A 26,415-nucleotide genomic window follows, 5' to 3' on the forward strand; every position below is an offset into this window, starting at 1 on the left:
ATGTGAGCATTTGAAAAGAAACTGTCTGAAGTGGAAAATGAAGTCGTCTTATACCCACAGGGAAGGTATAGGCAGCTGTAGTATCTTCTATACATGGCTTATTAGTTAACTCAATTACTCTGGAAGGAACAGCTATTCCAGAAGTAAAAGCAACCATTACCAGTCAGTGCTCGGCCTTTCCTAAGCAGGTACCATCAACTGTGCCAAATTACATCTGGTGATTTAGCGATATGGACTGAAGTGACTTAAGTTGAGGAATGTTTGCACTGTATTTGCATAGTTAGACTAAACTGTTCTTGGACATTTTTATAATAAGGCATAGTGTACAAAGTCAGTTATAAACACTGTATAAAGCTGTAAAAGGCAAATACTAACACTTGGGTTCTCTTTATCCTCTCTCAGAACCTTACAGGAAGACATTTATATGGTTACAGGTGTTATAAATTACCCTAGTTATTACATCTTTACTACACTGAAAAGATCTAAACATGAATGAATGTATCATTTTACATTTGTGACAGCTCCTCTTTACCTTTGCATCATTATTTCCTACTGCAATTCCTATTTCCGCAAGATCTTTTAATAAGGAGGCCATCATCTCTGTTGCCCGTTTTTTCTGGTGGTTGGTCATTTCTTTAAGTTTCTGAAGCTCTGCATCTATACTGGCTAAAGTTACCTAGAACAAGGAATGAAGGTGTAAAATTAGATTTTATCAGTTTAAATCCTTACATGGGAATATTTTTCTTCTTGTTTTTCATCCAGCAACCTTAAAATGAATTTTCTATTTTTTTTATTAAAAGTGCCCCAATCTGGTAACTACATTATGTTTTAAAAGTAACTGTTAAAAATCCTGTAAGCACTGTACAGTAGCATAATATGCAAGACAAAAGTTTCAACAACTAGCAGTACTTCACCAAAACTCAGAGTTCTTTTCTGAAAGACACAAAGCCCTTCAGCACACCATACATAATCCTGCAACTCTGACAATAATTCTGCCAACACCCTAGAAGAGCATTTATGGTTACATCTACCAATGTGAGACAGCACAGGGGGTTCTCTTAAAGACATTAAAATGGGACCCATCCGTATCTGCTTTAAAATGGGACCCATCCATATCATCACTGTATGTTTTGCTTGTGGGACAATTTAGATGTTTATCTGCAGTCCTCTGCACAGAAGCAGATTATATCAATTCCAGTCCATCCCTGCCTAGAGCTTTCTGAACAGATATCGCCGTGGGAGAAGTTTGTAAGCCCTGGCCTGCACTGGGGTGGGGGGGAATGATCTAAGTTACACAACTTCAGGTACGTGAATAATGTAGCTGAAGTCGACGTACTTAGATCGACTTGGTGAGTCGACTGCTGCCGCTCCCCCGTCGACTCTGCCTGCGCCTCTCGCGGTGCTGAAGTACAGGAGTCGACGGGAGAGCACTCAGGGGTCAATCTATCGCGTCTAGACTAGACACGATAAATTGATCCCCAGTGGACTGATGGCTGCCTGCTCATCCGGCGCGTAGTGAAGACATACCCTAAGTTGTCTTTTTGTGCAGTGCCACTAATTCTAGAGTAGACATTCACAATAAAGGTATAACAATTTACACAGACTAAGGATTGGCCCATCCATGTGCAACCAACAGTTAACACTAAATCCAGGGTTAGACTTAAATTGAAAAGACCACTTTATGCCAATACCAGCTGCCAAACAGAACATACTTCTTCGTTGTTCTCCAACCTTAATTTCGATAAAGTCATCCAAAACACATTTAGATTCAGCATCAGAAACTTGTACCAAAAGACTGCCTTTTCTACAGACAGATACTGGATAATGGTAGACAGATACTGAATAATGACCCTAAGAGAACAGAGGGTTGTTTTAGTTTCCTTAGTCTTTGAGTGACTTCATTTTTTCCATTCTCACAAAGGTTTGCTGCCAGGTTCTTTACCTTCTGCTGAGTATCGATACAAAGGCTTGATGAATGCCGCCATACATGCCTGCAAGCATCAATGATAAATACTTATCACTATCACCTCAAACATCACAACAACAGAGATATCAATGCATTATCAAGGGAACCTTGCACCTGATGCGTGGTCACGTCCACCCTGTAGCACGTTAGTCTGTGAATTCTTTAAAGAAAGGTGCAACTTCTCCCACAGTTTGCTGATATTTTAGCAGGAAAGACAGTCCGCACAAATGTTGCCAACACTCCTCACTCTTAGCCTTGCATCCAAAGGCATCTTGGTATTCTGAACAATGGCTAGGGGACACTGTACCATAGGCACAGTGGGAAGGACAGCCTGTGACATCCTAAACCCAAATTGTACTTTCTACAATTGAGTGTTCTGCCATACTTTACCAACTGATCTAGAGTACAGTATAAGGGCCCCTTCTGTGGGAAGCATCTCTGTTCTTGGTACCATAATACCAAAGCCCTTGGGCTTTCCTAGACAGTCTCCATCTCAAATGCGATGGCTATAGCTACCTTTAAACAAAAAACAGAAAGCTGGATCATCCTGGGGGAACCTGGCAGTTCTTGCCCTTCTGAACAGTAAACAAATTTCTAACATTCCTGTTCCTTAGCAGCATTCACTTCATCCCAGACAAACATCAGTATGCTGTAGTAACACACAGCATTGTGGCCACACTGGCAGCAACATACACTGTTTACAAAGAGACCAACAATGTGGACAAGGCAACGATGTTTATGGTTCCAAGACTCAGTGCATGGGCACCAAAGCCAATGCACCCAGGTATTGCAGGAAGCAGAGGACACTGACCATTACAGCTGTTAGGCCAGTGCTTCAGTACAAAGGCCAGGAACACCGCCAAAGGCACCAGGCCTATCCTGAAGTGATCAGAAACTTTTGGTCTCTGAAGCTAAGAGCAGAGTATGGTCCAAATCAAGCATGGTCCACTCTCAAAGCTCAAGATATACAGAGGTGACATCTTACTCAATAAAGCAGATTCAGACACCTGAGGAGTCAAAGCCTTGACAGAGCAGTAGAAGTAGTGCATGGGATCCAGCTAGGTGTTTTAAAATGATGAGAATAACACCAGTGCCTGCATTTTGGATTTATGGCACCAATATAAAGTCTCAAATCACTTTTAAGTCTTAAGACTGGTTTTTTTTTAACAGGACTTGGCTAAAGAACTGTACGAAACCAGAGGAGCTTTCAGGTGTGTTCACTGGCTCCTGGCAACAATTGTTAACATATCCCACAGCCAATCATGGATGTTTCTGAAGAATGCCACATGTAAATCATACCATTCTATGACAGGCAAGTTAAAACTGCACTCTACACAGACTTAAAAGGCTCTGGCAAAAACTATTTTAAAAAAAGGTGGAGGGGGAAGCTACACGGAGGAGACTGTTTACACTACTTCTAGTAAAAATGTGAGGCCCATCCTTGTTGCTAAGGAATGATTTACTAAGATTAGAATAAAGCTTGGAATGCAAATAGTACACTTGTATCAAGGCAATTTTCAGAAGCCAAACAATGTTCCAATGAAGTTGGGATTAATAAGCTCACCGTCACTGCACATGTTGTGACTCTCTGGACTGCAAAGTAGCACCATGAAACCCCCATATTCACCACGGTCATAGGATATTTTTTGTACACTGAATGCTGGTGCGGTCTCATTTTATAACATTTTGGATTGTATGTACTATCATGGTATGTGAAGTTATGAAGTACTGCCCTAAGCGTTAGTGAAATATGTTGTGAGGTTGGGAGACATCCATAGCTGGCCTTTCAGTAGGGACAAAAGGAACAACTATCACTGGCCAGACAGGTGTCGATGCCAATCAAGAAAAATCCACTGTCTCAGAGGCTTCTCAGTAAGGACAGCCTAACCCACCTCACAGCAAGGATCTTTCTAGCAGCTGGAAGAAAGTACAAAAGAGGGACAGTGATGTCATCACTTGGCCTCTCTTCCCCCATCTCAAAACCTGGAAGGTCATCTGAAAGACAAAGACTTTGAGCTGGGGAGATTGGTCCCAGACTGGAAAGGGCATCCAGCCTGTGTACTGAGAACTGTGAGCTGCCTGTATGATCTATTAGAGTGAGAGACTGATTCAAATCCTCCTTAGTCTGTTAAAGTTAAAAATAAATTCACACTCAATTCTATTTCTTATGTAATCAACTTTGATCTATATACCTGCTACTTATAATCACTTAAAATCTTTCTGTAATTAATAAATCTGTTTTTATATTTTACCTGAACAGTGTATTTTTGGTTGAAGTGCTTGGGGAATCTCAGCTCAGATTACAAAGGCTGGTGCATGTCCACTTTCTTTTGATGAAGTGGCGAACTAATTAATGACAGTTGCACTGTCCAAGTGAGTCTTGAGCAATGTAAGACTGTAAATTTCTGGGGTGCAAGGTTGCGGTGATTTGCTGGTGGCTCTCTCTAGGATTCATGAGTGGCTCATGGAGCATTCATATAATTTAGCTGGATATGAGGCTCCATCTGCTGATGGCTGAGTGATCACAGCGTCTCTTTTGATCACAGGAGTTTTGCTGCTTGTCACTGGCATAGCTTTGAGAGAGACAGCCCAGGCTGGAGTGTTATGGGGCAACAGTGGTCCCACAGTTCCAGGTCGTACCCTGGGATCCCTGTCACACCTGTGATCAAGGGAGGCCTGAAACCAATTATCCCAATTATGGCACAAACATGCCCAGAAGAGACAGGCCTGTCACTGACAAAGGGACACCAGTTGTCAATCGTGTTTAAACAGAAAATTTATACCCGAAACAAAAAAAAGGTAACTGGGATACATGCAGCAATGACTTGACACCTTACACCGAGTTAAGAAAAGTTAGTGATCAGAGGATCCCACTCCTAAGAAACTTTTTTGATAACTATAATCAGAAGGAAACTAAGCCTCTAAATGCAGACTGAAGTTAGCAGATTTCCAGCCAAGAGGGATGCCATAGGCCTGCTGCTGAGCGCAAAAGTTTAGGATAACTATTTGAAGTCCCAAGCTGGCTTGCACACAGACACACAAGAGGGATTCCTGGAGTTAGGTTCTTTGGTGAAGTGCAAATTTAAAAATATTTTTGTACTGGTTCTAGATTGCTCATTTATAAAGTCTTTGTACTACTCAAGTTTGATAAAACCCACCAACAAAAAGATGGAGAAACACTTTCTAAAATCATTCCAGTGTCAAATAATCCTAATTTACCAGCATTCTTGTTCTTAAAAGTATCTGCTATCCACCCAACCTAGAATGTTTGGAGAGAAAACAAAAACAAAACCTTAGAGTTTTTCAGATCAGTCTGCAAAACAACAGCAGAAAACCCTTTTAGTTTTACAGACCTATGAGTGAACAAATTTTTCATTGGAAAATAGTACAGTCCTTGTGGACACAATAGACAAAAGTAAGTTTTCAAGAAATGTGTACATCCTGTAGCAAGCAAGGCCCTTATTATTCCCAACTGCTGGAAGAAAACATTACTTTGAATATTTCTAGGACAGCAGCACTAGTATTTTGTTTGTTCCAACAAATCAGTCACCATCAGGCTAGGAGCTTTAAAAAAAAAAAAAAAAAAGCTGGGCATGATGGCAGATACTAATTGCTATTTCAAATAAGGCCCAACTAGCTTTAGGTTGCTGACAGTCAACAAATACTGCCTCTTATGTACATCTAGTCACCATAGCAGAGAGTTTAGAACAAAATCGCTCAAGCTAGTATCTCCAGTTATTTACTCATTGGCATAGCAAGGAAGTGAAATGTAAATAGAGTCAGCACAGCAAAGGGAAGAGAAGAAAAGAACATTCCCCAGACTGGAGTACAGCTGACAGAACTAAAATTTTTCATGCAAATGAAGATCTAGTCTGGTATCACAAAATGTTTTTTAATTAAGAAACTCAGCAACTGGTTGGTAAGGAAACAAATGGAAACGTCTATGTTGCCTGTATGAAACTGCACAATTTTTATATAAGTAATAAACACAAAGAAAATTGCGTGTTACTAGTGTGATGGAAGCAAAGGCAAAATTCATCCCAAAAACAGAGTAGTTCTGGAAACTGAATCAACAAGAAAAATATTTTACCTGGGTAATAGTTTTGAAAAGTATTGAAAGAATCCACAGGAAAGAGGATTAAGTAAATTATTCAAAACCTGACAAATATTAGAACTTCTGAAGCAGCTCAAATAGAAGTATAGAACAGAATCTTTCTCCATCTTTTGGTTGGTGACATACCGCTAACACCGGGACTAGGACGGAACAGACCCACGGAATGAGACTTGGACACCAAAAGCGCAAGGCAAACAGGCACTTCTCTCATCAATAATACAGTAACTGCCTACTTTCCATCCTTAACTGCTGGTAGCTTTTGAAGAGTGATACGTTTGAATTGCCTACTGCATTAACGTGTTGAGAGTCAACACCTACCTCTGCTCACTTTAGTCAACAGAACTGACTGTACAACCTGCTGCTACAGCGACTTAACAGGATTTTGAAACCCCCCCAAGGCAAATTGCAAAAATTAGCAGCTATGGAATAACTCCTCAAAAGGGCAACTCCAAGCCAAGGCTCCAGAAGGGAAATCTGAGTGGCAGATATAAATTGCATTTTCTATCTTTCCCATTAACTATGATTTGTTGTTTAGATAATCAAATCAGAACTACACCTCTACCCCAATATAACGCAGTCTTCGGGAGACCAAAAAATCTCACCACGTTATAGGTGAGACCGCGTTATATCGAACTTGCTCTGGCCCACCCCGTTCCTTTTTCACTGACTGCCCCCTCCAAAGACCCCTGTTCCTAATCACCCTCAGGATCCCACCCCCTACCCAACCCTCCTGCTCCCTGTCCTCTGACTGCTTCGAACCCTATCCACACCCCCTGCCCCCGACTCACCGGCAGTCCCAGCCCGCTCCACTCCGCCACCTCCCAGCCACGACACTCCGCTTCCTGCCGCTGGTGCGCGTGGGGAGGTTGGGGAAAGGACGCCTCCCGTACTCACCTGCGGCGGGAAGCAGAGCACCACGGCTGGGAGCTGGCGGAGTCGAGCGGGCTGGGGCCGGGCTGCTCCGCTTCCTGCTGCCAGTGAGTACAGGGAGGTTGGGGAAAGGACACCCTCTGCACTCACCGGAGGCAGGAAGCAGAGCGATGTGGCCCCAGCCTGCTCTGCTTTCCTTGCCTCAGCCCCAGCCATGTTGCTGGGGGGGTTGGGAAAAGTCCCACACTCACCTGTGGCGGGAAGCGGAGCGCTGCGGCTGGGAGCTGGTGGAGTGGAGCGGGCTGGGGCCGGGTTGCTCTGCTTCCGCCGCTGTCGGTGAGTGTGGGGGGGATCCCTTCCCCCAAGCCTCCCTCCCCCGAGCGACATGGCTGGGGCCGGGGCAAGGGAAGAGGAGCGGGCTACTCCCAGCCCCCCACTAATCCCCCGGGGCCACTCTGGCACTGCGGGGCCCCCAAAAGTGGGCCCCCCCCCCAGCTCCTGCCTCCCAGACCCGGGGGGAGGGGAGGGAGGAGCTCCTGACCGCCCCCGAGACCCTCTGCCCCTTGTCCAATCCCTCAGCCCCAGCCCGGCCTGGCACCTTTAACACGCTGCTCACAGCGACGTGTCGGAGCTTTACCATGTTGTATGTGAACCCACGTTATATCGGGGTAGAGGTGTATTACAATTCCACATCAGAAAGAAATAAAGCTAAATTTCATGCTTTAACACTCAGAAAAGCCATTTAAAAGACAACGTATGTAAGCAGTTAAAAAAATGTTTCCTAATAAAAGAGTTACGTTACAGACATTTAGTAATTCCTTGACCTGATTTCCTACCGATTTCTGATTGAGTTCATCACTAAGCAGCTCATATTCCCTTGCTTTGTCTTCTACTTCCTGAGATTTCTGATCATAGTTGACAGCAAGTTCCTCAAGGGCTTGTAGCACCTCTTTTACTTCTTCTTTAGAGGCATCGTTTTCAGCTTGGAGGCGATTCAGCTCAGCTTGCATATTGTCTTGGTCCCGCCTGGTAGATGCTAGAAGCTACAAAAGCGATAAAAAAGTAATTAAACACAAGTCGTCACTTCAGAGACATTAAGAAATGCAAGTGAGAGCCCAAACTTACTGAACAGTTTCTCCTAGAGCATAAAGCCTTATTTATTTAGAATTTGTACATGGTCTACCATCATGAAATAGCAATCCCTGAATTTAGCCTCAGTACAACCAGATTTTAAGTAACAGATGGTTAAACTATTTGTCAAGGAGAGTAGACAAAGCTCATGTTGTATATTTCAATATCTGGTACAACTGACAAGATCTGCATTTTTATTTGAAGTTAACTATTAGTCAAAACCTTGGGGGATGAGGGGAGGGAGGAGTGGGAAGGCTTGAAAATCATATAGCAGATCTTCCTGGTGAACTTTAAAGAAGTTGCTAATCATTAGTTTAATTAGAATGTTCTAAACTCCCAACTGACTTAAACGGGGCCAGTACTTCACCCTCTCTGTATTTTAATATTTCATTACTGAATAGGCACATAACCAAGCAGAATGGAGAGTTTTCAAAATATTGAAAAACTAGAGCTGAAACCATTTTCTGAAGTATGGTCAAAGTCTTATATGCTCAGGTCTTGCCTACACTACAGTTTTGTCAACAAAAGTCAGCTTTCATTGACAAAACAGTGGAGGTGTACACACTACAATACTCCTCCCGCTGATTTAATATTCCTGCTATGCCGACAAAATAAAATCACCTCAATGAGAGGAGTAGAGCTTTTAGTGACAAAAGTTAGATCAACGCATTGTCAGTATCGACACTGTACTTGTTTATGTTGCTCTAACTGGCTTCCAGGTGTCGTCCCACAATGACTGCTCTAGTCAGCAGTTTGAACTCTGCTGCCCTGAAGAAACATAGGCATGCACCCCTTCCCCGTTTAAAGGATTGTGAATTTTTAAAATTCCTCTTCCTGTTTGCTCAGCATGGACAGTTAAACACAGCATCTTTCCAGCTGACCACGCCGGCTTTCCGCAGTAGACACGCTCCTGTGTGGAGTACACCAGAGTGGTTGGATCTTCTGGGTCTGTGGGAAGAGGAGGCTGTGCAGTTACAGCTTCATTTCAGCCACAGGAACTTTGATACCTACAGGCTGATTGGTAGAGGGATACAGGAGAAGGGGCATGAAAGGGACAAGCAGCAGTGCTGTACTAAGACCAATGAGTTGAGACAGGAATACCAGAAGGCAAGGGAGGCCAACCGTCACTCTGGTGCAGTGCAGAAGACATGCCGCTTCTACAAGGAGCTGCACACCATCCTTGGCGGCGACCCCACCTCGACCACCAAGAGCCTCAAGGATACTTTGGGAGGACCTGAGGCAGGGAACAGTGGAGTCAATCCTGAGGACAAAGTGGTAAAGTGACAGACGAGGAAGTGGAGTTGGAGGCAGCTGTGGAACACATGACAGGGTCATCCAGTGGCGTGGTTAGTCTGGACCTCTTTTTGACTCCAGAGAGGTCCAGCCAGTCCCAGCACTCCAGTTCTGGTATTCCTGAAGCAAGGGATGCGAGCTCTGGTAAGCTTTGATTTTGCTTTGATACAGCACAGCGAGAAGAGATTGAGCTCTCATGTACTTTGTTATATGGTAGAGGAGGGATAAGGCACAGAAACTAACAAATTTCTATGCAGCGTGGGCCCAGCGGATAAGTTCTTTAATGTACACCAGCATGTCCCGAGAATCCGCCATGGAGATCTCTAGGAAATTTTTCTGTAGGTATTCTGCAATCCTCTGCTGAAGGTTCCTTGGCAGAGCTGCCTTGTTTCTCCCCCGACTATAGGAAACTGCCACGCCAACTAGAAATTATTTCTGCAGGGATCAGACCAACACACTGGCGAGCAGCATACAGACCCAGTCTGAAGCCACATGCATGCAGGAGATGCACCCTGCATCCTGGGTTATAGGAGTGAGATATTGGGTTTGATTACCCAATATTCAGAATACTCTCCCTAGATGCATGTAGTGACCCTCTTTGCAAACCACCCAGACCCTTTGTCTCCTCTTGCTCATTCCCCCGTTCCCAACCCCACCCCATCTCCGTCAAACGCACCACATTGGGACTCTCACCAAGCTGTGTGATAGCAAAGGGACAGTGAGAAAGAGGTGTGTGTAACTTTTGTGATTCATGGTTCTGAGTGAATTCACAGTACTGTCTCTGTTAACGGTTTCTTTGCCTTCTGCAGATGTGCCCTTGAGGACCATTCCTCCACACCAGCAGAGCGCCTCAAATCAGATAAGGCAGCAAACCAGGAGGAGAAAGGAGGATATGTTTCGCAAAGTGCTGCAAATCAACAGAGGCAGGAGCAGATGATAAAGCTACACGACACAATGAAAGGTGCAGTTATATGCAGCTGTGAGAGCCATAACTGAGAGACTGTTCCTCATTACCATGTCCCATTCGAAAAAATTTGAGAGTTTCATCCTGTTATTAAACTTTAGTCTTTGAAATGAAATGAGTCTATTTGTTTCATACATGTTAGTTGGTGGCTACTGGCAGGAGTATTTGCTCAGTACAATTAAAGCTCAGGAAGCAAGCACAAAAGGGGTTGTTCAGGGTGGCAAGTAAATATTGCCTGGCCAAATGCATCACATAAAGACATTACTGCGAATCATTGTCAAAATGCTTCTTCAAAGCCTCCTTAATTCGAATAGCCTTGTCCCTGCTGTGCCCCTCTAATTGCCCTGGTATCTAGCGGCTCCAAATCAGTAGCCAGCTGATCCACCTCAGCACTCTATCCCTGGGGAAACTTTTCTCCCTTCACTTTGCAAATGTTATTCAGAGCACAGTCGACTGAAAATGATCAACCTGCCAAAAAGGCAGCACCAGCAATCTTCTAATCAGCCAAAGTCACATTAAATGGTCATTTGGCACCTACTGAACCACTCCTTTCCACTGTCTATGTTCCTGGTGTAAGGCTTCATGAACCACAAGAGCAAGGAGTAGATGGGGTCTCCCAGAATTACTATGGACATTTGACTCTTCTGGTCAGGAAAGGAAGTCCCACTGTGCGGCTTTCTATATAGTCCAGTGTTCCTAAAGATCATGCACCTTTCCTGACCACTCCGCACTGATGTCAGTGAAAAGGCCTTGGTGATCCACAATGGAGAGTAGCCCTTCCAGTTGATGTACTCCGTTGCAAGATGGTCTGGGGCCAAAATTGGGATATTTGTTTCATCTATTGCCCTGCTGCAGTTAGGGAATCCCATTGCCTCACAGCTATCCACTATTTCCTGCACATTACCATGAGTCACAGTCCTTCATAGCAGATTAATGGCCCTGCACACTTGCATCACTGCAGCTCCCACCGTGGACTTTCCAACTCCAAACTGATTTGTGACTGACCAGCAGCAGTCTGGAGTTGCAAGCTTCCACACAGCGACCACCACTTGCTTTTCCACAGTGAGGACAGCTCTCATTCTGGAGCACTAGGATGAGCTCTGCACACAGTTCCAGGAAGGTGGATTTGTGCATCCGAAAGTTCTGCAGCCACTGCTTGTCATCCCATACATGCATCACAATGCAATACCACCACTCAGTGATTGTTTCCCAAGCCCAGAACAGACAGTCCACTATGTGCAGCTGCTCCATGAATGCCAGCAGCAATCTTGAATTATTTCTTTACATGGCGGGCAGCAGGGCAGGCAACACTGATTCACAGCTCATGAAATACTGCAGAACTAGTCCCATTGTGTTCATAATGCTCATTATGCTTTCAGGCAGAGATGGTGGGCACACAGTTAACAAGGGCTGCTGAAAAACAGCACAAGGTTGGAAGCCCATGGAATGACAGGACTGAAAGAACTGCATCACGTGAGGATGAGTATGCCCCCATGATGCACCATATTCTGCTCCCAGAGCTCCCAGCGGCAGGGTTGCACAGTGGGATAGCTTCCTACAATGCAACACTGTCGATGCAAGAGCCCTCACTGTGGAAACATTCCGCCAACCCAAGGAGTGTTGTGTGGACATGCACAACTGATGTAATTAAAGTGGCTTATGATCGTCGACGTAACTTAATTCCTTCTTCCTCATCCCCAGATGAGGCAGTTATAATGGAGCCTATTTCTTCACCTTGGGACAATTTTAAGACTCATCAGGAGTTGTTGAGTAGGATGGCTATGGCCCGAGATATCCAACTAGAGGAGGTCCAGGAAAAATCTCTCAAGCTGGTGGAGATTTTGACATCTGCGGCTCCAGCCTGAATAGCTCTAACTTAAGTCAATATAACTCTGTAGTGTAGACATGGCTCAAGACAAATATTTAAAATGAAGTAAATCTATTTTCTTACATAGGAGAGCCAGGCAAGGTTGCCCATGCTTCCCTTCTGTTTTCTCTAGCAATGGAATCATTTGCATCTAAAATTAAGAAATAATTCAGTGACTGAAGGAGTTAATTTTTTGTAAAAACATATCAGCTTTGTATGGAGATTAGATATTAAAATTACCTACTCAAAAATCTGTCAAAATTAACAGAAACAGAACGATCTGGTAAAGCTTTGTTTTTTAAATAAATTATACCAAATTAAATACTTTTGGTTGGCATTACACAGCAAGAGCAGATTAATATACAATTCATAAATAAAAAACATTGTGTCCAATACTTCCAGCAAACCTAGATAAAAGGCTAACTGTATAAAAATTATGAGGTCAACTCAATGCCTTGGAAAACTGAACAGTTTTGTGATCAAAATATGGTGGTGATTAAAATGAACACTACTTAAGAGGATTTTTCCCCTCCATTTCATATTCTTCCTACAGAGGAACACAAGTATTTTGAAACGTCTGAAGAATGAGACTTCTTGACACCCATGGAAAAGGTGGGGAAGACCTACTGTGCCAAAACTCTTAACAGACACACTAAGTTGGTAAAGGGGTTTGTGAATCTGTAGCTACTGTCTGGCCAAAGTATATCAAACTGGGAGCTCTGGATAGACACTGAACAGTTAGATTCTAACTTTAAAACTGGAGAAAGATTATGATGTGGTAAATGAATAAACCAGTTTGCTTATATAATCATCCTACTTTCAGTTTACTGAAAAGTTAGTTGTGACTTTAAGGTGGTTTTTTTCTGTATTATCCCCAATTATTTGTATCAAATGAAAAACCCAAAATAAAATACACAATAGTAAAACTCACCTCTTCCTGATCCAACATTTGTGTCTTCAACTTTTCTACTAATTGGCTCTGCTGATTGATTTCTTCATCCTGCAATTAAAACCAGCAATCCATTGAACAGTTTGAACACACAAAAATCTCAAATACAGATTAGAAGTCAGTTGTTCATCAACCTTTCCATGTTTGGAAACAATTATTAAACTAAACACAAGACCGATGATTCATGGACTCAAAAGGGATATAAAAAAAATATAGCAGGCTTCTAGTTTTATATGTATTTGTCGTAATTTACCTTGCACCCAAGTGCAAAATCCTACCCCTTTGTTATGTCACAATGTCTTCTCCAAGTTCAAGAACTAGGACATGTCCCCTCTGTAACTCCCAAGTAACCTACTTTGGATGAAAATTCTCCTAACTTCATATAAACTTCTTACTTCAAGGTATTTAGTAATATTGTTTAAATTTCAGAGATATGTAACCAAATGGCATATTTTGTAAAATATAATAATGGACAAATGAGCAACATCTCTCAGCTTTTCCAAAACAGATTACTCAAATGTCAGTTTATATGCATATTACCTTCCCCTCCCCTTAGTATTGTATCATCAGACATCCAACTAATCAAGAGCATTTCAACTAGTTGAATGCAGAACATTCTTCAAGACAACTCAACTCTACCTACATCAGACTCCGTTTTCATCTATTTCCTATGCTCTGCCCACTTTGCTTTGTTCTTTCTATCCTTCCATTCTCCGTCCCCGCCTGTTGAAACTGAGAAGGAGAATGCCAATTAGTCCCAAATGAGGTGATTGTTTCTGTTGTGTTTAATCCATGGGAACTGCAGTCAGACCATGTTATATGGATTGAGAACACCCACCATGCTCATTTGTACTAACAAATGAAGATTTGTCTGAATTAAATATCAACCACTGTAGCTCCAAATATGCTTACTAAGAGATTTTATATTTAACAAGAACAACATACCTTGTCATCAAGTTGTTTGTATAATTTAGTAATTTCTTCCTCACACTTTCTCCTTTCAGCATCAGTAAAATTACCAGTCACTCCAATTGTAGCAGCTGGTTTATCATTATTGATAGCAACATCCTTATCCACTGCAAAAGCTTCCAAGTTGGCTCTCTCTTTGTCAAACTGCTCATCAACTGGTACAGTCTCCCCTTAAGTAAAAAGATTTTATAAATATGTTCTCTTATCACAGTTAGTTTAGAAATGTCTTTCAAAGTGAACTATCCCTGAGAAGTTATATACGAGATAGTCCCTAGCTATGACAGGTACTAGTTAAATGGTTAATAAAATATTTCAGAGAGTTTAAGGGCCTGTGACATACAGGAAGTCAGACTTGATGGGCGAATGGTGTTTTCTGGCCTTAAAATTTCACCCAGTTATTATTTCAGTTAATTACTGAGTCCAATAACTTGTGTGCTTGAGTAAGCATAATTTGTTTGACTAAAGCATAAAAGCTAGATCCCTTTCTAGAAGTTATCTGAAAGACTGAGAATTCACCACTTCCTTTGATAGTTTGGTCCAGTTGTTAAAATCACCCTCACTTAAAAACTTAGGTCATATTTCTGCTTCAGCTTCCAGTTTGAGTCTTGTTATGCCTTTCTCTAGTAAATTAAAGAGCTCTTTAGTACCCAGCATTTCTCCCTGTGAAGGTACTTCTACCCTGTAATCAAATCACCTCTCAATCTTCTTATTTTTGGCAAGATAAATATATTGAGCTTTAAGTCTCTTGCTGTAAGAGGAACTCTGTGTAAGCCTGAAATCTTGTCTTTCACCAACAGAAGTTGGTCCAATAAAAGATATCAACCACCTTGTCTCTCTCTGATAAGGCATTCTTCAAGCCCTTGAATTATTTCTACGGCTCTTTTCCACACCCACTCCAATTTTTAGAATGTGGACACCAGAACTGTACACAATATTCTAGTGTCAATCACACCACTACTATACACAGGTCAAATGATCTCGCAATTCCTATAGACCCTACCTCCTTGTATGTACATCTAAGGATCACAGACATTTTAGCTGCAGCATCACACTGGGAACTCATGCTGAGTTGCTTGTCCACTATGATCCCTAGATATCGTTCACAGTCCCTGCTTTCCCAGATACAGTATAGCCTGCATTCTTTGTTTCTAGATGTTTAACTTTGCATTTGGCTATATTAAAATGCATATTGTTTGAATGGCTTTACCAAGCAGTTAAATAGTGTCAATATTTAGTATATAAATATTAGTAAGCAGTATCAAATATTTACTAAACAGTAATTACTATTTAACACTGCTATTGATACGATCAAGTCAAGTATCAATCCCTGCATAACCCCATTAGCCCTCCCACCATTCAATGATTTCCACTGATGATTACTTTGAGATCTGTCAATTCACCAGTTCTTAATCTATTTAATTTGTGCTTTAATATTGCACAGTGCTAATTTTTTAGACTGGTGTGAGTACTAAATCAAACATATTATACAAGTCTAGTTCATGTATGTAATTACCTTTATCAGCCAAACTTGCAATCTCGAAGAATGTAATCAGGTTTGTTTGATTAAACCATTCTGATTAGCATTAATTATATTCTTATCCTTTAATTAATAGAATCCTGTTAATATTAGTATTATGAAAACTATCTTCCATCCACAGACAGTAAATTTTCCAAAACGCAGCATTCTAAGTTTCTGCTTTCCATAATCCCACAAGTGCTTCCCACGAAGAACATTTAACATATTAGTGAACATTTACTTTAAACAGCCACAGTTCCCCTACAATTTAATGTATTTAAAAAGTACAACAGTTTAATGCAGGGGTTCCCAAACTTGGTTTGCGGCTTGTTCAGGGTGAGCGAGACACGAACCACAGCCACGGGGAGCTGCGAGCAGCCATACCTGTGGACGCTCAGGTAAACAAAGTGTCTCGCGGCCCGCCCTGGGCTTATCCTGAACAAGCCACGAACCAAGTTTGGGAACTCCTGGTTTAATGCAATCAATATTTTCCTAGAAGTTACACACCTAACACAAATACAGAGTCTACTGAAGTAAAAATCCACTAAATTGAAAGCTAACGCATGTCATCTCAACTGGAACGTGAAGAAATATTCTTAGCCACACGTTTCAGTAGTTTCAGTCACAATTTATTTTAAAAGGAGTAAGGACTACTGCAGTAGCCTCAAAGATTATATGCTATTTTAATAGCATTTTTCATGATGCTACAACCCTAGTTTTCACAGGCTATTAATGTGCCTGTAAAAGTTTGTTTCCTGGTTAAAACTGTCAGCGAAGTCTTATAGTAACACAAACTGAATTGGAAAAATAGATTTGGTTAAAGTTATATAAAGGTAAAAAATAGTTTACCTTGTTTAGACACCTGCAACTGTACCAAACTAACTTTTTAAAATTAATTTATTAAAACTCAATACACTAATTTGGAAAAGAATAGCAATTAATAGGTCTTACCTCAGATTCACAAAATGCAAAAATATGTGTAACACTGAAGAGTTAACCTAGAATTCAGTATCGTTATGGTTATAACGAGCCATGAAATGCAAAGCTGAAGATGAGACTTCAGATTGACACTACAACTTATGATTTATCAGTTTTTGATATATCCATGTTTTAAAATTTACTTTTCAATGATCCATAGATTCCAAGGGACTACGATGATCATCTAGTCCGGGGACGGCCAAACTTACTGACCTTCCAAGCTGCATCTGATAATTTTCAGAAGTTTGAGCCACAAGATACAATCTACCCCGCAGGGCTTCTGCCCTGATGCCCCATGACATTTCCATCCCGCAACCCCCACAGGGCAGAAGCCCCTAGCCCCACCACCCCGCTGCAGGGCAGAAGCCCCGAGCTTCCCCCACTCCCCTGTCTGATAGGTGGAGAATTGGGGGGGTGGGGGTGAGGGGCTCCAAGAGCCACAGTAACTATAAAAGAGCTTCATGTGGCTCAAGAGCCACAGTTTGGCCACGCCTAATCTAGTTGGACTAATTCAACTATCTTCACTAAGCTAAAATTCACGCAACAAAAAAATGTAATAACTTCTTACCATTGCGCCATCTGTTGAGCTCATTTTCAAGCCACTGTATGGTGTTACGCAGTGTCTTGTTTTTCTCTTTTTCTTTTTCATACTTTTTTTTCCATTGTTCTGCAGTGAGTTCCACATTGACACAGACTGTGTTCTTAATAGTCTTAGCTCTAGATAGGAAGATCAGAAAATTAGCCAGGCTGAACAAGTCTGATACGGAGATTCCAGCCTTCCCACAGCTTGGTCAGACTGATTCATTACCTAACCTATCCAGTAGGCACAAAATTGTGCCTGACTGTGTCCTTATTCTTCTTGCCACATAGAAAACCTTCAATAACTGTGATAAGACAACTACAAAGTACATCAAAAGTTAAGCAGTGAAGTCATTAAACATCCAGTCTACACTGCGCTAATCAGTTCCCCTTCTAAACCACCATCATCTTCCTTCCAACCATCTATAGATAAGCTCCATATGCTCAACCACCGCCTTAACTTCAATCATAAAGATAATTCCAGCGCCAGGCGTACGCAGATTTTAATTCTGCAAATTCTACATAAACGAAGAATCACTAATGTGGACTCAACGAAGGGGAATGAAGTAGGGTTTACACTGAGAATATATTGCCTGAGGGAAAGGATGTGCGCCCTGACAAACTATGTTCTCTAGTTTAGGCAAAAAGAGAAGTTACTGTAGTTCTTTGAGATGTGTCCCCCGACAGGTGTTCATGTGCCCAACACCCCTTCAAATGGAGATTTTCCATTATCGTTGTCTGTTGAGTCCCTGCATGTGCCACTGACATCTTCGTGTCCAATACTGAAGCTGTATCAAACTGCATGAGTGAACCTTCCTCAGTTCGTTCTCCACATCCGAGTCTCAGAAAGAAACTCCGAAGCAGAGAGGAAGGAGGGCAAATAGTGGAGCACCCATAGGAACGCACATCTCAAAGAACTACAGTTACTGCATAGGATGAGTAACCTCTCTTTTTTTGAGTAGTATCCCTATGGGTGTTCCACTTCAGGTGACTCCGGAGCAGCATCCCCATAAAGTAGAAGGAGATTCAGAGTCAAATAAGTTAAAGGAAAACTGCAATGCCAACTGCTGCATCAGATCTGTAGGCATTGACGAATACATAGTGTCTGGAGAAGGTATGTGCCAAAGACCATGTAGCAGCTCTGCAGATATCTGAAACAGGGTTGTTTTGAGTAAAGTCACAGACGTAGATTGTGACCTCACTGAATGAGATGACACACCAGTATTCCTTTTGATAGTCCCAGGATAGAAAAGGCATAACCTTTTGGTCTGTCTGCAAAGGAAGTGAACAGTTTAGGAGAGCCACAAAAAAAAAAAAATTTAGTTCTATCAAGGGAGAAGGATAACACCCTTCTGACAGCTAGAATTAGGAGGACAGCCACCTGGCTGGAACTGTTCAGTTTGGGGGAAGGGGGGAAAAACTGGTAACCAAATTATCTGATTTAGATGAAACTTAGAAGACACTTTAGGAAGGAACTGGGATGCAGCTGTAATGGAAACCTTATTCTTGTAGAATATTATGAAAGGAGAGTCAGTCATTAATGCCACAAACTCTCGAACTCTGGGGGTTGAGGTAATAGTCATTAGGAAGTCTGTTTCCATAGAGAAATTCAATAAGGAGTAGGTCATCGTCAGTTCAAGAGGAGGCTTCATATGACTTAAGAACCAAATTAAAAGGTCCCCAAATGGGGTAGGGACTTTCACCCATAGGAAAAGATTTCCCAGACCTTTCATGAACCCTGTATTTGCAGGGTGAGCAAACAGGGAGAACCTCTCAATGGTGGTGTGAAAAGCTGTCAGGGCAGCCAGAGGAATCTGGAAGGAACTACGTGAAAATCCTGCTTTCTTAAGCTGCAACAAGTATTTGAAAATGAGCAGAAGCAAGGCAACTTCATAGACAGCGTTCTGGAGTTCACACTAGTGAATAACTCATTTCCACTTTTAAAAATAAGTATTTCTGGTTGAATCTTTCCTACTATTGAATAATCTGTATTGTTACTCTCTAGAACAGGACAACCTCTAGCCCTAAAAACCACTGAGGAGCCACACCTTGAGGAGACTGCTCAGCTTCGCATGCAGCAGTCGACTGGCATCCTGAGAGAGAAGTTCAGGTGTGATCAGAAGATTTATCAGTGGATAAAGAGCTAGGTGGAACAGGAAAGGAAACCATGCTAGCCTTGAACATCAGGGCTTTAAGGATGACTCTGGTCTTGTCCTGTCTGATTTTGTTGTCATTCGGAGGATCAGAGGCATCAGGAGAAAAGCATAAAACTGCTTTTTCATCCAAGGGAGAAGGAAGGTATCCCCCCAGGAACTATGACCTTACCTTCCCCAAAGCAAGCAAATGGCATTTTTGTTTGTAGTTGTGGCAAAGAGGTCCACTTCTCGAAACTCCCAAGTCTGAAAAATACCAACTAGAATCTGGAGATCCAACTACTGTTCATAGTCTTGCGGAAAACACCTGCTGAGAGCATCAGCCATGACAACGTGTCTGCTCTGAAGTTACACTACTGAAATTCCTATGCAATGTTTTATGCACCAGTTCCATAATATCATTGCTTCGGCACACATAGAAGGGAATCTCATTCCTCTCTGCCACTTGACATAGAACATGCAGGCTATGTTGTCCATCATGACCTTGATAGATCTGTGCCCGATGAGAAGCAGAAATTCAAGGCAGGTGTATCCGATCACTTTGAGCTCCAACAGACAGAGATGGAGGGTGGTTTCCTAGGATCACCATCTCCCCTGCACGGTTAGAGAATCAAGGTGTGCCCCTCCAACCACCGTAACAGAGATGAATCTGTGGTCATGGTTACCGATGATGTTGGTTGGAGGAAGGGAACCCCTACTGCTACCTTGCAATGGACCTTCCACTAGTCTAGGGAATACTTCACCTGCTGGGGAACTGACACCTATTTGTCTAGACTGTGCCTGTTAGACGAGTAAACGGCTTTGAGCCACCCCTGAAAACAGTGAAGGCATAACCGTGCACACACAGTCACAAAGGTGCAAGCTGCCATGTGACCAAGATGAAGACAGTTTCTGACTGAAGTATGGGAGCTCCCTTGAATAGTTCTGACAAGGTGTGATAAAGTCACAAATCTGTCCATGGGCAGGAAGGCCCTGGATGCCAAGGAATCCAGGGATGCCCCTATAAATCATATGTTTTGACCGGGAGTCAGTGTGGATTTTTCCACACTGAAGACCCCAAGTCCAAGAATAGAGACAGTGCTGTCTTTGTGGCAGACAACCCCTCTTGGTATGACTGATGCTTGAGTAGCCAATCGTCAAGGTACAGAATACCTTGTAATTGCCTAACAATGCAATGTAATTGTAATTGCCTAATAATGCAAATAGGCAGTCACCATAGATCTAAGATTGGTCTCCACACTCGATTTTTCTTTAGTACAAGCGAACACCTGGGAACAAAAGGCCCCTCCCCCCCCACTTCCCCTATGCTGAGTGGGGACCACTTCTATCACCCCTAAACGAAGAAGGGTTTTATTTCTTGTCTTAACAGTAATTTAAGAGATATGTCCCTGAAGCGGGAAAGAGAAGGGGAACAAGGAGGGAGGTAAAATGGATGGCACAGCCCAAAGATATTACTTCCATCACCCATTTGTCCAAGGTGATACGTTCCTGTGGTTATTCAAAATGGAACAGTTGGTCTCCAAATGGGAGGGAGGTGGACAAAACGTTGAAGCTGGCAGGCTAATGCGGCAGGAGAGGTCAAACCCTCAATCATCCTGTCAAAACTGATCCTTCAGTGACGAAGCCTGTTGTGAAGTTGCATCAAATGGGGGGAGCCTCAAACATCTGTGTGAGAGACAGACCTGTAAGCTTGTCCTTGCCAGACATTACCGATAGCTTGAAGTGCTTTGCAAATGGTGCTGATGTGTCTGGAGGCTTATTTGGTACCAAAGAACTCAACAAGGTAACAGAACAAGAGTAAAAACTCTGATGGTACAGAACATCTGAACTTGTTCTGACCATCTCCACTAGATGGTATCAAAGCCTTTCCAGAGCCATGTTTAGCCTTAGGGCTGCGGCACTTTCCTATTTCACCAGTTCTGGTGGAGCTCCTTGCCTCCATGGTACTGAGCCTCAAGGATGACGTTTCTGAGGTGTCAACCTGGTCAGAAAACAAGGTTTTGGGGGTTGGATCCCTGAGAGGGAAATTAAAGCTCCTCTTACAATGTTTAGAGGAGGTCTGAGGATTTCCCCTTTCTGGGAGAGTGTTGCACTAAGGTCAAGGAGGTGCTAGAGACTCAGAGGGAAAACTGATGTACAGGGGGGTGCACCATCATCTAAGAAATCAAGTTGTAATGACTGTTCTTCTGAGCCCTGGATTTGAAGGGCTAAATAGAAGTTACACTTCTATAGTATGTTCGACTCTCCCAGCAGCAAATGCACTTTGTGTGTCTGTCACTAATCAGGATGGCCTCTCTACACAAAAGAGGCAACATTTAAACCCCAGTGAATCAGGCATGTCCCTCTCAGGAAGGACTTTCCCAGAGAATATAAATTTTTAAAAAAAAAAATCAGAACTAACTACTAAGGTAACTAAACTGAGAAAGAAACAAGCTCAGCAATAGCTGAGGTACATGTAAAGAAGACATGCTAAGTTCCGTCTCAGGCTGAGGCAGCTGAGAAGGAATTGAGGGCGGTTCACCTGCGCAACCTGATATAGCTTCATTGTGGGCACAGGCGTGGGAACTAGGGATGCTGCCAGCCCCGCGCCCGGAGTCCTGGCTGCCAGCCTCAGCTGGCGGGGGTGGGGGGAGGAGGTGGTGGTGAATATGGGTAAGGGTGAATATGGCTTTCAGCATCCCTACTATTAAAATTGTTTCAGCGCCACTAAGTGTGGGACACAAGGATATCATACGCGGGCTGAACGGACACTACTAATGAAAATCTCTAATAGAAAGCATGTGGGGTGCACGTGTACCTGAAGTGGAGTGCCCATAGGGACACTACTTGAAGAAGAAATGTTTCCCCATATGATCCTCGGTTATTTTTTATTATGAAACCCTAAACTCCAGCAAAGTATACTTCTCACTTCCTGACAGTCTCTAGTATGCCTCATTCCTCAAAATTGATTGCTATCACATATACACCTCTACCCCGATATAACACGGTCTCACCTATAAGATGGTAAGATTTTTTGGTTCCCGAGGACAGCGTTATATCGGGGTAGGGAAAGGAACTGCTCCCCGCCCCAGCTCACCTCCGCTCCGCCTCCTCCCCTGAGCGTGCTGTCGCCGGTCCACTTCTCCCTCCTTCCCCTCCAGGCTTGCCGTGCCAATCAAGCCTGGGAGGGAGGGAGAAGCGGAGCTGCGGCGCACTCATGGGAGGAGGCGGAGCAGAGGTGAGCTGGGGCGGGGGGGGGCCCTCAGCAAGTAAAGGGGGAGGGGGTGCAGAAGAACCGCTTGCGGTAACACGAATTCGGATATAACGAGGCAAAGCAGCCCCGCTCCCCGGAGCACTGCTTTACCACGTTATATCTGAATTCGCGTTATATTGGACCACATTATATCGGGGTAGAGGTGTACATACCTTTGGTGGATTTAATCTAAATTGTAACTAAAAAGGAATGTTACTATAAATTTTTAATTGATGCTGGTTACTCTGGAGACAGATTTTATATTTCTCTCTAAAATAGGTAAAAGCTCTCAGAAGGGCGTGAGAATTAATGTTACTAAAGCATTTCAAGATGCGAGTGAAAGACACTAAGTGTATGGCTTATGAAATGAGATGTAGGAACGCGATACATTCACGTTTTATGAAGATGAATTATTGGGAGACCAACTTCTATAGAAATTACTTAGATAACAGTTCAGAGGAGAGGAACCTGGGAAACTAAGGATGTTAAGCTCAAAACTTCAGTCTTTCAGATGAACTTACTCTCAGTTACTTAGTTTCCTTGATCTGGCAATCAGAAAACTTTTTGAATCACTCCACACAACAAATTCTTTCCATACTAAAATGTTTTCTCTGTAAGGCCAGCTGGAAACTTGATCCACTAAATTAATTCCTCGGATAGATGTGTTCTAAGTAAAACAATGGCTGGATAAAGAGGAGCAGATTAAGAAGAAAAGTCAACTCACTTTTCAGGGGATGGAATTATTAAATTGGCAGTTTAAAAATAGAGAATTAAAATCAGACAGAATAATAGTAGTGATGGGAGAACAGATTCATGTCAAAAATATCCAAATTCTTAGAGTTCCTAATGATAAGGATTGCCTGATTCCTTTGTTTTTTTGGAATAAAATGTTTCTCTATATTTTGGATTTAAATATAAAATGAGCCTGTATTAGTAATTAAGTGTTAAAGAATTCTTGCTGTAATGCACGTTACAGGAAACAGGCTAGAGAGCTCAATCAGGGCAACAATTTAAGATCTTGCCCAGAGGTAGAGAATTGTGTGTGCAGGCAGGGAATGAGTGGCACAGAGATGGCTCAAATAGTTCACAGTAACTGGGTTCAAGAATCTGACCCTTCATTTCCATTTGAAAATGGTGTAACTGATGCACTGTAACCATTCAGATTATCTATAGTATGTTAGCAGTTATCTATTTTTCAATTGTTTACTTTGCACAGTCTATTTCAATGTTTTGTTGGCAGTTACATGCCCTTCCCCAGGGACTTGTAAGGGAACGTTTACCAGTAGCCACAACAGCAAAGTGAATCTGAAGAGGCAGAGATCAGGACTATGAAGCAAGTGTCTGTTTCCTTCTCTCTCCTTCTGCCTCCATATATCTTTGTCTATTCCCCCCCTTATTGTGTGTACATCCCACCTTACTTTCTGCCCTGAAGTTTGTTATCCCATCCATTGATCTCTTCTCCCCACCCCCAGGTCCAAACTCATGTCCCACATGCTCAAACCCTCATCCACATCCACTGGGTTTTACTAGACATCCGGTAGTCAAAGACTTATCCCATCTAGGTGTTTACCCTGCACAGAAACGGAGTCCTCACTGCGTAGGGGAAACACCCACATAAAATGCCTATATCCATACACCCCCACCTGCTGGGATTCCTACCAGGGTATTGTTGCTGGATTTCGTTCAGGGACTAGCTGAACAGCATAGTTGAAATTTGAACCCCTCTTTCCTCAGCTGCCAGAAAGGAGATGCAGCGTTCTGTGTTCCCCCCCATTCAAAAGCCTGAAGAGGGCTTTGGTGTGGTCTCTGCTACTCTACCATTCACTTTTCTCATTTCTGAGTTTTCCTCCACCACAAATAGCTCCAGTGACAGCCTTTGCTACTGCTCAGTGCTTTGCTAAGCAGCAAAAGAGCAAGATCAACAATTCCCTGTTTCACTGAAGCACATAAAGGTAATGAACAGTAACAGCCCCCACCCCCCCAAAAAAATCCTCATACACTCTGGTCAGTATTTACACTGTAGCATGGTAAGAGCAGCTGCAGAAGTGAGCACTGGAACTCTGCAGTCTTAGGAAGGCAGCATTAGATCAATCTTTTCTTCCATAAGTAAACTCTGCTGAAGAGGATGATATTGGTCCACGACACTCACAAAAAAAGGTTCCTACTTGCCATGATGAGTGGATTTTTCAAGCCCTGCTTAATGATATTTTAGGCACACTACATAATCGGGCACTAAAATGCTTAGCAGTGTGTATACATGAGTTAAAGTGTTTATATTATATTTGATATAGGAACCGTAACCATCTGTAAATTTAAATTAAAAATTATTCTGCATTAGTGCCTTTCTGCACTGATCTTTTTGGTTTTTAAACAGAAAGAATGAAGTATTAATGTGTATATTTGAACATGCAGTCAGCAGCAGAATTTAAGAGCTCAACCTACTTGCTTGATAAGAGCAGACATCTTTTGCAGTTATTTCATCGAAGGCGTTTACTTACACCAATCTTACCAGATAAGATGCATGGGAGTGTAATAAAAAGTTGCTTGCACTTCATGACTTACAAGTCTTCAATGAGACAAATGTCTCTCCCGACTAGCATTTTTAAATTGTTTACTCACCTTTGACCAAACAAGAGCGTAGATTTAGTTTCAGACTCATTGTATGATGATGGAGAGCAGCAAATTACAATAGTGGTTCTGCAGTTACCACCCAATGAATCCTGAAGGATTCTGGTCATTTTACTGTCACGATATGGAACATAAGTCTGGAATGAATAAATGTATAGATTAGCATATGTTTGAAGGACTAAGTTAGAGTTGACAGACAACTATCTAGTTTGTTGGATAAGGATCTGCGCTCAATTCAGCTAAGCCCAATAAATTAGCAAGAAGATAATTTCTCTTCAAGTTCTTAAACAATGCCCAACACAGTGGTACAAGCACAAACCTTTCAAATAAGAGAGAGTTATGTCCAAGCTTTTGTACTTTTAGGGTAAAGGAAACTTCCATTAAGATATTTAATATAAGCTTATATAATGTCAGAAGATTATTTAAAATTCTGCTTTACACAGCAAGAGACACTGTTGCACTTGCAATGTAGTGATACAATGGTTGAGATTTTTAAGGCAATGTATGGGAGATGTGTGGTTAAATCCCATGCACCTCCTTGAAAATTTCAGCCCATATTTCCTGGGCACTATTACATCTGTATTCTCTCTTTTTCTGGACTTAAAAAAACCACTTACACTGCTTTCAGCCAAAGCAGAAATGACATTTCCAAGAGCTGAGAGAGACTTGTTGATGTTCTTAGCTTCATCCAGCAGAGCACCTTCTGCTCCAGTTTTACTAACCTAAAAAAGATTGAGTAAATACAAGTAAACGTTCTAGAAAGCATTTTTCAGGTTCAGTGCTTATAAAAAAGCCTGAACAGCTTGCTCTTTTTTAAAACCAAGTGTCGCTGTAGCGCCACTAACTGGCAGAGCAAGCTGGGAAAATGGATTCCCTTCCCTCACTCCACACCACCCGAAGAAAAATTCTGATTTTCCATCAAACAACAAAAGTTTTCAGCTCAAGACTAATCAGTTTTTCCAATGAAAATCAAAAATTTCCCAAGGAAAGCAGACACTTTCTATGAAAAAATTAATTGAATTGAAAACCCAATTTTGGTGAAAAGTCTGACCAACTGTACTCACCGGTCATTTAAAAAAAAGGATTGAATGCAAACAAACAATTCATGCATAATGCTAAGACTGTGTCATGGTTATTTTTAGTAAAAGTTATGGACAAGTCACAGGCAATAACCAAAAGTCCCTGACTTTTATTAAAAATAACTAT

General features: G+C 42.3%; 1 protein-coding gene across 3 annotated transcripts in view; it reads right to left on the bottom strand.

Annotated features, from left to right (window-relative positions):
- KIF5B (kinesin family member 5B) overlaps window positions 1–26,415 on the bottom strand; it is a 67,673-nt gene that overhangs the window by 20,892 nt on the left and 20,366 nt on the right. For all 3 annotated transcript variants that reach the window (XM_084620691.1, XM_084620690.1, XM_084620689.1), the window contains 7 exons: window positions 25,827–25,931; window positions 25,201–25,346; window positions 17,186–17,334; window positions 14,100–14,293; window positions 13,137–13,205; window positions 7,787–7,993; window positions 533–676 (listed from right to left, as the gene is read on the bottom strand). In XM_084620691.1, the coding sequence (XP_084476817.1) occupies window positions 533–676; window positions 7,787–7,993; window positions 13,137–13,205; window positions 14,100–14,293; window positions 17,186–17,334; window positions 25,201–25,346; window positions 25,827–25,931 (1,014 nt within the window). The remainder of the gene's footprint in view (window positions 1–532; window positions 677–7,786; window positions 7,994–13,136; window positions 13,206–14,099; window positions 14,294–17,185; window positions 17,335–25,200; window positions 25,347–25,826; window positions 25,932–26,415) is intronic.

This window comes from Lepidochelys olivacea (assembly GCF_965140295.1).
Source record: "Lepidochelys olivacea isolate rLepOli2 genome assembly, chromosome: 2".
NCBI classification, from domain to species: Eukaryota; Metazoa; Chordata; order Testudines; family Cheloniidae; genus Lepidochelys; species Lepidochelys olivacea.